At 53.5% G+C, this 12,607-nt stretch overlaps 1 protein-coding gene across 1 annotated transcript; it reads right to left on the reverse strand.

The window, feature by feature from the left end:
* Nucleotides 1–2,891: 2,891 nt before the first annotated feature.
* On the reverse strand, nt 2,892–8,803 carry GPR37L1 (G protein-coupled receptor 37 like 1). Its single transcript, XM_081298891.1, has 2 exons — nt 8,135–8,803; nt 2,892–4,282 (listed from the first exon to the last, which is right to left on the reverse strand). The coding sequence occupies exons 1-2, from the start codon at nt 8,762–8,764 to the stop codon at nt 3,470–3,472; spliced, it is 1,443 nt and encodes a 480-aa protein (XP_081155017.1). The 5' UTR covers nt 8,765–8,803; the 3' UTR covers nt 2,892–3,469.
* Nucleotides 8,804–12,607: the final 3,804 nt, after the last annotated feature.

Here is a 12,607-nt window from a genome sequence, read left to right on the forward strand (position 1 = left end):
ATGCTCCTGGTTTCCTGGGAGAGGCCCTACCTTCACTCCTCTGCCGATTTGAGTCCTCCTCCCACCCCTCCTGTCTAGCCAGACCTCTCTGTGGTACCCACAGCTACTACCCCAGAGCCTGGTAGGCTCTGCTCACTCAAATCCGAAGCCATCTTGACCCAGTTTTCAATAAGCCCTGCCTCCTGGCTCCGCCTCCCCCTGCCTCCCCTTCACCCTGGGAAATGGAGCAGGCCTCTGAAGAACATCCTGTCCCTTCCTACTACTGCAGGAAGAAGAAGCCACAGTCACTCTTAGTTCTGCAAATGGGTCCCCGAGGCCCTGTGCCCTTGGCCTCCCCAGTCCTGAGCTCTCCCAGCCCCTTCCTCTGTGCCCAGGGACGCTTCCTGAAGGCCTTGCTCACCCCAGAGCCATCGGATGCCTTTCCTGCCTAGAGCAGCAAGCCCCCATTGCCAGAAGAATTTGAGGAAGGACTGTAGATGGGATTTGAGAACTAGAGCTAAGTGATTCTCGGGTGACCTCCAACCCCTAAGGAGTTGGAGTTGTGCCCATCCGGTTAAGGAGGTTGAGGGTGGGCTCAGGTTCTGGCCCTATCCTCATGACTACGAAGGTTTGCCTGCGGCCCAGAGCCTGGGGATGGACCAACAGCTTCATTCATCTAGGGATTTCGGGGCTGAGCTGCCTCAGATCCTGTCCTCCTTCAACGAGGGTTAAAGTTGGAGATAGGAGAAATTGGTTACCAGTAAGTCAGCAGGCGTCACCCCAGCCCAGTGCCTGCATGGAGCAGGTGCCGAACAAGACTTAAGAACTTGTTTAAGTTGAACAGGGAACAGACTAGGGATGTGGTATATGTAAATTATCATATTTGGGGCTTTGATGCCAAAAGCGGATGAATTTAAACACACCGTGATTAGGAAGTGTTTAAGAAGACCCCGACCTTCTAGAAAGAAAGAGAAGGCAGCAGGCACGAGGCCAGATGCTTGACATATCTTGTCTCATTTAATGACCACAGTCCTCTGTGAAGGAGGGATTGCTTCTGTCTCCCAGTTAAGGAAGCAGAGACAGGCTAAGTGGTTGCATTCAGGCCCCAGGGTAAATGCTGCAGCTGAGATGGAATGAGGGGGTCCCTGGACAGAGGGGAGGCTCAGAGGATTCCCCCTGACAGCAGGGCCTGAGGGCTGCCCTCGGAGATAAGTGTCACACCTCCTCTGAGGACCCCAGCTCAAGTCTTCCGCCCACCCCAGTGCCTTCCCCCACTGCAAGCCTGGGACCCCTAAGCAACAAACCCCACATTGTTCCCTAGCTGGCCTAGGCTGGAGGGACAGTGGCTCTTTCCCAAGGCAGGCCAGCCTGCTGACTAATTCTGCAAGCCATTCATGTTGGCAGGCCGCGGAGGCAGTGGCAGTGGCAGGGGCTTCCAGCCACCACCTCACCCCCCCCCATCTCTGAGCAGGCCAGCCAGCAAGAGGGAGGGGCCAAGGGGACCCTTTGTGGAAAAGTGCCCCCAAACAGGATGTTGAGGTGCCCCCCACCCCGAGCCTTCTAGCCTCAGCCCTGCCCCTGTCCCGGACTTTACCTCAGTTCACCCGCCCCCGCCCCTGCCTCCCTTAGGAAGCTATTGGTGTTAGGAGTGGGGGACTGGGGTGGAGAAGGGATTGTGGGGGAACGGGGAGGAAGCACCCCTGGCAGTTTCCAGCACCCCCCGCCTTTGGCCCCCAGTCCGGCCTGCCCACCCCGTATCTAAAGTTTCTACAAAGCTGGGGGTTCCCGTCACTGTGGCAACAGGTCTGCTGAAAACTGGGTGGGTGTCATCCCCGGCACAAAGGGTGTGCGCATGGCAGTACCATCGCCTAGCAACAGCCTCGCTCTCCTGGCGGCATCAGCAGCCCCAGGGGTGGGTGCCAGGGAGTAAGAACAAGGCAGTTAAGATCTCTAGAGGTGGGGGGCGGCTCGGGCCCTGGGCAGGCTGAGGCCAAGGGGTGTGGGTGGCTGGAGAGAGGAGAATGGGGTCGGGGCCACCAGAAGCCCCTGGCCTCTAACATCCTGGGCCCCTGGGGACACTTCCATTCAGATAGGGGTTCCAGGTGGCCTGGCAGACGGGACTGTCTGGTGGGACCCAGAGCTGAGCTTTAGGCAGGGGAGGAGGAAGCTGAGCCTATCTGGCAGAGAGCGTTGGTGGCGGAGGCGGAGCATGACTTCTGGCTGATGGCCTGCCAGCTCCTCAGGAGTAGCAAGGCTCAGGACCCTCCGGAAGGGCCAGAGGCCGAGCTGGGGGAAGCTAACCTCAGGGACGGGGACCAACAGGAGGAGCTGCAGGGTCTGTTGGGGACATAGCATGCAGCCCTGGCAGGAAGGGTGCAGTGGGGGTGGGGTGGGGGCAGGCAGGGGACAGGCAGCTGGGCCGTCTACGGGCAAAACAGTCCGTTCTAAGAAATCGAACAAGAGCCGCTCTCAGAGCCAGAGAGGCTGGGAAGCCCCGCAACAAAGAGAGGGGAGGCCATGGATTCCCTCGAATGGGGGCTTTGTGAAGAGAGGGAAACCGGCGGGGGGGGGGGGGGGGGCTCCAGAGGAGATAAGTTGGCAGCCTTTTGACTTCCCAGGGACTCTGGGTCTAGTCCAGGATGAAGGCTCAGTTCTCCTCCTCTCCAAGACCTCCATCCTTGTTTCTCAAAAGTCAGATGCTCTCAGAGCCCCAGGACCAGGCAGCAGCCATAGGCCAGGGCAAAAGGTGGTCAGGAGGAATGCGCCCAGGACACTGCCCAGGCCTGGGGAAGGGCCAGATGCACTGGGACACTGCCAGGACATGGCACAAAAAGTTCAAGGGGCACAGGGGTGAGTTCTACCTGGTTTATTTTCAAGAAGGGCCTTCTATAGGAAAGTACCTAAGGAGAGAGGTTTGGAGAGGGCCACCCGGGGTACCTCAGAGAAAGGACGAGGGAGGAGAGAGAAATCTTCTGAAAGAAGGGAGGAGGTGTCCATGGCTGGGACAGATTCAGTCCAGAGAAAAGGGTACTGAGGCTGGTCAGGCGGAACCCCCCGATTCCAGGATGGGTCCCTGGGTTGGGGGATGAGGAGATGACGCTTGGGGAGGACTCAACTACCATATAATCAGGTTCCAAGGCAGAGAAAGGAAACAGGCTGCAACCAAGGTAGGGAAGGCCAAGTTCAGGCTCCCAGGTGGTGGGACAGCGATTTGGGGCAGCTCTAAGGACCTAGGAGCGTCACCGCCCACCCGTGGAAGGGACAGGGCTAGGAGGCCCCTCAGAGCCACACGGAAGGCCCTGCTTGGGAAAAGAGGTTTGACACCCCCAACCTTGTCAAGAGGAGCCAGGTCCATGTCTAGACAGCAAGATGGGCAGAAAAGCAAGACCTACGGGGAAAGAAACAGCAGGCTCGGCTCCAGCTGGGGTGGTGCCCCTCCCTGCCTGCTCCACCCCTCCTCCTATGCCCCCATCCCCACTGGGGCCTGGCCTCAGCAAGGCGTGCCCAGGGGCAGGAGTGGGGGGGACTCCTTGGGCTTGTGGAAGTAGATGGAGGAGGACACCTCGGTCTTGAGCTTGCTGTCCGAGCCCCCCGCAGTCGAGGCCTCCGAGGCCCCGCACTCCTCGCAGCAGCAGCAGCAGCAACAGTCCAGGAAGGCCTGGCCCAGCGGCCTGCAGATGCACAGGAGGAGCACCGGGGTGATGGCGCCTTTGAAGAAGGTGGAGAACTGGTTGATGAGGCCCAGAAGGTCCAGGGTCTGGCGGGTGAGCTCGGTGGACAGATAGGCCACCACGATGTTGCAGACGTTCTCCGGGAGGGTGCAGAAGGCGTAGACCACGGTCAGGCCCACCACGGTGCTGTTGAGCTGGCTCTCACACTGCTCGTGTTTACCAGCCCGGCACTCTGGCTTCCTACCTGGCGGGCCCCGCACCCGCCACGTCACCAACTGGCAGGTGACGGTGAAGAGGATGGGCAGGCAGAAGTAGCAGCCAAAGTACCACCACATGCGGGCGTTCTGATAGGTCATCACTAGGGAGTAAAGGGACTCGGGCAGGCTGGCTGAGGGTTTCATGATGCACGAGTCCACAGTGCCCGTGGTGGGGGCTGGCTCCTGTACCAGCTGCCACAGCAGGAGCTCGGGCACTGCCAGAGTCATGGAGCCTACCCAGATGACAGCCAGCTTGGCCAGGATTGACTGGCACCGCTCAATGGGCCTCACCTTGGGCAGGGTGCTGGTGGCCACATGGAAGCGGTCAATGCCCAGGGCACAGAGGCTAAAGGTCGTGACTCCCAGAGAGGAAACCTGTGGGCCAGGGTGTGGAGGGAGACAGAGGCACATGATCAGAACCTGTGGGACAGGAAAGAAACTCTGGTTTCTGGCCAAACAGAGCATGAATTACTTCCCATATGGTATGGAAATAATAGTAATGATGACAGCTACCATTTGGTGAGAATTGTCTAACCATCAGTCCTCTTCCATACATTGTCAAACCCTCCGTCAACCATCTCACAGAAGAAGAAACTGAGGGTCAGGCAGAAAAAATCTTAAATGACAGAGCTGAAGTTTACCCCACACCTGCCATCTGGTCTACCCATCCTGCTAGGGTAGGAGATAAGGAAATGGAAAAGGAGGTGCCCAAAGACACTCCTTGAGCTAGGGGATGTTCATCCTGTCTCCTCCAGATCCCAGTGCTTGAGAATCATTTGAGAACCATCACTAAGAAAGACCCAGGACAAAGACATGGAAGTTCTGGCTCTTTGAAGCTCTTTCCACTTCCTGTACCAGCTTCCGTGCATTCATTGGGAGCAGTTCTTGGGAAACGTGGCTTATACACTCATTCATGCTCGCTAGCTCTCTGTCTCTGTCTCTGTCTCTGTCTCTGTCTCTCTCTCCCTCCCTCCCTCCCTTCCTCTCCACTTGTCCTGAAAAGCCCAGGGCCTCACTGTGTGGGGACCAGCCCCTGTCAAGCAGCCTGGGCCCACCATCCCTGCGTGCTATTCATCGAACACACAGGAAGATCACCCTGTGAGCCAAGAGGAAGAAGCCCCAGCCGCCGGGAAGAAAGTGCCAAAGAGCATAAAAGAAGAAGAGAACCCTCCCGAGCTATCCAGTGATGTTCAACCATACTCTGGGCTCTGACCACCCGCCCCCTACATCCAAATTCTTCCCTCTCTGGCTGGGGGAGCACAATCCCAGGCTTATTCACACTGCTGAGTGGCCTCTGTAAGAACCCCAGCCCCCTCTCTTGGCAGGGAAGCCCAGGCCTGCAGAGGAGCTGCCTTCTGCCTCCAGCCTCTGGCAACAACACCATGCTCTCTCCTTCTTTCCCCATGTCTCAAAAAATATCCCAAGCTGCCTTCCCCAGCTCCCTGCAAGGGACCATCCTGACATCCTCCCAACTAGAGAGTTCTGGGCAAGTTTGTTTTGTGCCCCCAAGCCCATCCCATCTCCCATCCTAGGCTCCATCAGCTCATGGACCATCTCTTTCCTGGGGTCAGAGTCTACATATTAGGCATTGTGGACCACAGTCAGACAAGGCCAGGTATCCATTTACCTCCAACCATAAGCAAGAAAGTTCATAAAGTCAGCCTTTGCCCTTTTTCCCCTTATACCATCCCCCAATAAAAGCCACCATATATGTTGATTGATTTTAATTCTAAGCACTTTATGCATATTACCCATTTAAACCTCCAAAAAGAGGGGCTGAGTAGTGTGGCTCAGTGGTTGAGTGCTTCCCTGGCCAACAGTAGAAGGAAAAAAAACAATAATTCAAATAGTTATTGCTGTTACTATTGTTCCCAACTTACAGATAAGGAAACTGAGGTTTAGGCAGGTGAGTAACTTACCAGGCTCAATCAGCTAGCAATTGGCAAAAGCCCAGTTTTTTATCTAGACTGTCCAGTTCTGAAGTCTTGTGTCTGACCACTCACAGCTCACCCTGGCTGTGAACACCAGATGAGGACGAAGTTATCCTGTGTTGTAGGGTCTCCTATCAGGTTAGAGTACCTTTGGGCCAGCATTAGTTGGACTCCTGGCTTTAGGAGGAGAGGAAAGGACAGTTCTAACTGCTGATGGTAGAGAGTCTGTGCAGGGGCACCAGCTCTGGACCCCCTCCTCTCTGGAGGAGTCTCTCCGTGCTATCCTTTAATAAAACTTTTTGCTCTTGCCTCAGTGTTTCTTGGGTGTTTGATCTTCAATACCAGGGGAACAGGGACCCAATCCTGATTTTTAAGACCAGCTTCAGAGAGTCCGTCCAACCATGAAATCATCCAACACAGCCAACTGGGTAGAGAGCTGGGACCAGGACCTGCGTCTAATGCTGATCGTGACCAGGCACAGTGGTGCACATCTGTAATCCCAGCTACTATCAGGAGACTGAGGAAGGAGGCCAAGTTCAAGGGTAAATAGGCAACATAGTGAGTCCCTAACTCAAAATAAAATTAATTATGATGACATGGCACCATCTGTGCTGCTACACCCTTCCTGTGGCTGCTGGCACCCACCAGCCTCCTGAGGGGGGGCCCCTCAGCACAGTCGGAATTCTACTTGGGGAACTCACCATGTGACAAAGCCGACTGGCTGGAAAGTTGGGTTGACCTTGAGCACCACTGGCTTCCTGTGGTTCTAGCTCATCTAACCACATAATGAAGATGTTTTAGAGTATAAAAGAAGAAATGGTTTGGGATCAACTTTGGAAAAAACTAATATAGTATGCTGCATATAATGGTGACAGAAGTTCCTCTGGATTCACCAATCTACTGAGTTTTGAATGTCAGAGAAAAAGTTACATATGAATATATATGAAGTCAGAATTTGTGTTTTGCATTATTCAATGAAAGAAATCAAACTACTTCTGTATTCTTCAAGTAAAAAAATAAAGTTAGATAAAATTTTAAAAGGCTGAGGATGTAGCTCAGGGGTAGAGTGCTTGCCTCGCATGCACAAGACCTGGGGTTCAACCCCTGTACTGAAAGAGAGAGAGAGAGAGAAATGATATTTGATTCCTTCTACAACCAGACAGGAAGGTCACCTGAGTCACAGAGCATCATCCATGGAGTAAAACCAGCCTTCACGGTGAGGTCACAGCCACTAGAGTCTTCATTATTACATCACATGTAACCAAAATTTAAAAGGTCACTTTAAAATTTAAAAGGCTGGGGAGGTGACTCAGTGATTGAGCACTCACCTAGCATGTGTGAGGCCCTGGCTCAATCCCCAGTAACACACACACACACACACACGCCACTTACTTATTCTGGTTCTCTTATAGACAGCAGCCTTCCTGATCCACATATGTGGGTACACTTAGGCAGTGATTAAATTGTCTCTGGGTGAGCCAAGCAACCTTTAAAACCATGTGCTTATCTTAACAAAGAAGTTTCCAGAAGTGAGGACATAGTGACTTACTTTAAAATTGTAGAACAAGCCAGCTAGAAGGGCCATCTGGTCTACCCATCCTGCTAGGGTGGGAAATAAGGAAATGAAAAGGAGGTGTGAGCTGCCCAGAGACACCCAGTATGTCAGGGGCAGAGTGGAGACCAGAGCCCCTGTTGGCTCCAGGGCCCAGAAGTGGGTCTTCTCTTTCAGAGAGGATTTAAAGGGTGACTGATGGAGATGGTAGCAATGACACCAATAACCACGGTCCGGAGGGGAATGGAAGTCTGTCCTCCCGGCATTTGCACTTGCAAGGAGCAGGAATGCCCAGGAGGCAGGATAGCGAGGAGTTAAGATGGGAAGCCGTGGGTGCGGGGCAGCGCCATGGGTACATAGGGAAAGAAGGAGACACAACAAAGGACAGAAGGATTTCTTGGATGGAACAATGGGGGAGGGTAGAGACAGAGGAGGCAGCAGCTCTGATCTAGAGAACCAGGGAGAGACCTGCCCTGAGTTTGCTCGAAGGCGGGAGGCCAGGCTGGGGCTGGAACCCAGGGTCCTGCACACCGCCACATCCCCTGGCCCACCTTGCTCTCCTGACAGCTACCGGACACCAACACCAAGCTCGCCTCCTTCCCCAGCACGGGGGAGAAGGGAGTGAAGGCAGAGCCGTAGGGATCTGGGGTTCTATGCACCCACTTCCCAGGGTCTAAAGGGGACTTTGAGCTGCTTCAAGGAATTGCAGCCCCGCAGCCGAGCTCTGGAAGCGAACACACTCACCTCCATGAAAGGCACGGCCCGGCAAGAAACGTCACCCAGCAGTCTCTGCTTGGTGATCTCGTTGAAGATGACAACCGGGAGGCAGAAAAAGAGAACCAGGAAATCCCAGAGGGCCAGGCTGGCGAGGATGGAGTTCCAGGCACTCTTCAGGTAGTAGCTGTGCCACACGATGCACATGACGGACAGGTTGCCCACTATGCCCACAGCAAACACCACCAGTGCCAAGAGCATGATGGCATAGGCGCTGTAGGAGCTCTCGGTCACCGGATACAGGGGGTTCTGGATCTGCAGCCTCTGACCCGGCACCCCCGTCAGATTGCCCCTCAGCTCCTGCCCGCTGCTCAGGATGCCCCCATCCTTGTCCAGGCTGGGGCTGGTGGCCTCCAACAATTTGGTGGGCTGCAGGCCAGCAGGGTGGATAGGCCTGGGGTACTCAGCCCACTCCTCAGGCACATAATGCTGCACCTCTTTGGCCTCCTCATCCTCAGCGCCTCTCTTGGATCGGCTCTGCTGCTCTTGGGCCTCAGCTCTGTGCCTGCCCAAGGGTGAGGGGGCACCCCCAGAGACCCTGTTTAGCCCTGCAGCCAGCACCACAGCAAGAGACACAGCCAGGGGACACAGCCACCGCATGGCCGGACAACCAGGACACAGCTGCCCTGGGGAGAGCAGGTGAGGGCAGGAGACCCAAGTGCCGGGCAGAATCAAGAGAGGCAGCTGGCCGGCTGGGTCCGCCTCCAGTCAGGCGTCTGGCATGGCCAGCCCTCCCTCCCACCCTGCTGGCCAGAGGCTGGCCAGGGCCCTCTGCTGGACACAGAGGAGTCCTTGCTGCCCTCAGCATATCATCCTCCAGGACACTCCGTCTCAGGCCCCTGGACCATAGCAGATCAGACTCTAGGGCCCTCAGGGGGCAGGAGAATAACTGGAGTGAATTCTAAGGCAGTTCCTAATTTCAAACTGAGCAATAGGACTGGGGATATAGCTCAGTGGGAAAGGGCTCGCCTAGCAAGCAGGAGGCCCCAAACTCCATCCTGACGCCCAGCACTATCCAAAACAAACACACAACTGAACGACAAGACTGCGATTATTGAACATTTACTAAGTCCTAGCATACAGCTAAGGTTTTTGTTCTATTTTGTTCTTGCAGTGCTAGGGATTGAACCCAGGGCCTTGCATATGCTAGGCAAGCTCTCTACCACTGAGCTACTTCCTCAGCCCTTTTAATTTATTTTGAGACAGGGTCTCACTAAGTTGCCCAAGCTGGCCTCAAACTTGCAATCCTCCTGCCTCAGCCTCCAGAGTAGCTGGGATTACAGGTATGCGACAACATGCCCAGGTTCAGCTAATTTCTTGCTGAACCCTCGCTATCTTCTATGTGTGGTCCATGCTCAGAGCTGTGCTTCCCTAAACCTGCTGGAGAATTGATCTAAGTGCTATTGTAACCCATATTTTTAGGTTTGAAATATGAGATTTGTAGAGGTCAGTCACTTTTCACAAAGCTGATACGAGCCAGACACAGATCCTAGATCTAACTCCAGAGCCTTGAACTTGATGCTATTCTCAACAGGCAAGAGCCCATCTGCTTGCCTCCTAACCACACAAGCTCCCGGAGGAAAGCAGCAACTAGCAAGATTTCAAAACAGCACATTCTTGGCTGGAGATGTAGCTCAGTAGTAGAGCACTTTCGTCTGGCATATGTGAGGCCCTGGGTTTGGTGCCCAGCACTGCAAACACACACACACACACTCGCACGCGCACACGCACATACACACACACACACACACACACACACACACACCTCGAGCTAACACAAGGTGGAAGGATATATGCAATAGCACATCTTTTCTGAGTACCTGCAATGCTCTAGAAACTTCAGTGCACAAAAATGCAAGACTTCTGCCACCAAGGAGCTTTTAGTCCACAGGGGGAAATAAATATGCAAATCAATAATTAGAATTCAGTGTGATAGATGCTTGATAGACAAGTGTCACAATGCCAAGAGATTCCAGAGAAACTTGGAGGAATCTGGAAGGGGTCCAAAGTGAGGCAATATTTGAATGGATCCTAAAAAATGCCAGGGCAGACCCTGGAAAAGAAGGGTTCTAGGGACCGAAGACATGGCACCTGCAAAGGCTTGGCGATGTGAAAGTGCATGGAGTTCCTGAAAAATGTCATGGAGCTGTGACCCATGACGGGGAGTTTGGGGAGAGGGCATTAGCACTTGGGGCAAGAGAGGAAGAACCAGGATGGACTTTGTACGCTAAGCCAAGGAGCTGAGATATGATCTCGAAGGCAACAGAGGGTCCTATAGGTTGGATATAGAGAAACAATGGACTTGACCAGGTTATTTTCAAGGGTCTCTGGATGGGGAGCTGGGCAGCCAGAACAGGAGATGCACAGATTCCAGGAAGGCCATCAGCACCAAGCACTTCTGCCTGTGCATGGGGGTGGGAGAAAGGTCAAGGCTGATCCAGGACTGGGTCCACCACTCATGCAGGACAGGGGAGGAGCCCCTGGCGTGTCAGGGATGGGATCTCAGCAAATCAGCAGAGAATCCAATTGTCCTATTTGCTGTCATTGCTACCCAGGTCCCCACAGTGGAGAGGAAAGCTGCTCCACATCCTTCCTCAGAAAGGTTGGAGAAAGGATGGTAGGAGACACATGGGGGAACCAAGACCCCGCCCTGAGCCTCCCACGCAGGTTCCTGCTCAGAGCTGAGCTCCCCTAAGCCTGCTGGAGAGTGACTCAGATCTCTCTCCTACCAACTCCCATGGCACCAGACTGTTGTCAACGAGACCCACCGCCTGCTGCCTGGGCACAGGTTTAGGGTAAATAGCATCCTGTTATCTGTAGCATTTATTGATCATTCACCAGCTGCTATGCTCTTTCTTTCCCTTTTTCTTTTTGGTGCTAAGAATTGAACTCAAGAGCACTCTACCTCTGAGTTACATCTATAGCCCTTTTTAAATGTGTTTTTGAGACAGGGTCTCACTAACTTGTCATGGCTGGCCTCAAATTTGTGATCCTCTTGCCTCAGCCTCCAGAGTTGCTGAGATTATACCAGGATACCACCATGCCCAGCTCTGTTAATGAATGTTGCACTTTTTTTTTAACTTTTTTTTTCCCGAAGGGTGCTTTACCACTGAGCTACTTTCCCAGCCCTCTACCACCATTTTTTTTTTTTTTTTTTGAAAAAAGTTCTTGCTAAATTGCTGAGGCTGGCCTTGAAACTGCAATTCTCCTGCCTCGGCCTCCTAAATGGCTGGGATTACAGGCATGCATCACCACACCTAGCCAGGCTCTGTCTTAAACACTTGATATGATTATCATTTAACTTTTTTGTGACTGCCCAGGTTCAGAGAGGTGAAGTAGCCTGGTCAGGGAAACATTGATCCTCTTATTATTCAGATGACTCAAATACCAAGGCCAGGCACTGTGCAGACCTGTCTCTGGCAGGAGATCCTTGGTGCCCCTCTGGGGCTGGCACATGGAACCAGAGAATGTTAGTTCTCTGCTCATTCCTTCTATTTGTGAATATGCCCCACCCCACCTCACGGTGTGCCTTGGACAAAGCAGGTATGGAATCCCTACAAGAGCACCCCTCTGCTGGTCTCTGATAAGACAGTTGGAATGCATGAGGCCACTAGGTGGAACCAAATGTCTAATGATGGGAGTTAAGGGCTGGGCTGCAGGCCAGCACCCCCTCCCATTCTCGTCCCGCCTGCTCTGCTCAAGCCCAGCCCATACTCTCTAGGCCATCAGAAAAGAGATTTGGGAGGTGATAGCACTTATCCACTGTTTCACCCCTCCTGAGAGTACTCAGCATGGATCCCCAAAATGCTTTTCGCCTACTACCCCTTCTTCAACTTCTGTCAGTAGCAGGTTGGAAATCTCATTCAGAAGCACACCAGGTGAAGTGGAAGACTTCCCTAGCCCTTGGGAATGAATGGCTCTTCATGATCCCAGGAATTCCCCATTCTTCTCCCTGGGAATTTCCCCAAATAGCGGTTCCAGGAAAGATAATTAGGTGGGACAGGGTGGCAGAGAGGCTGGAGATGTCCCCTAGCATTAAATGAAGTGAAGGTTTAGGGCCCCTACCACCCATGGTGAGAGCTATCATTTTATTAAATGCTACGTACCAGGTGTTCTCCAGCTGAGAGCACTTGATGTACCCAGACTGCCTGAATGTCACTGCAGATACTACTAGCCATGTATGTGATTTTGGTCAAGTGCTTAACCTGTACCTCGGCTTCCATGGAAAGAGCATGCTCCAGGCTGGCTAAGAAGATTGAAGGAGTTCATCTGTGCAGATCCCCAGAACAAGGCCGGGCACACAGCAAGCGGTGCCTGAATGGGGCTGTTGGCTAGCTTGGGTTCATTCAATTCTCACAGCAGCCTTCGGAGGACACTCATTACTATCTTCACGTCACAGACTTCAAAATTGAAGCACTGAGAGGCAGGAGGCAAAGAGGCGGG

The sequence above is a fragment of the Spermophilus citellus genome (assembly GCF_964194105.1).
Source record: "Spermophilus citellus genome assembly, chromosome: 6".
Lineage (NCBI taxonomy): Eukaryota > Metazoa > Chordata > Mammalia > Rodentia > Sciuridae > Spermophilus > Spermophilus citellus.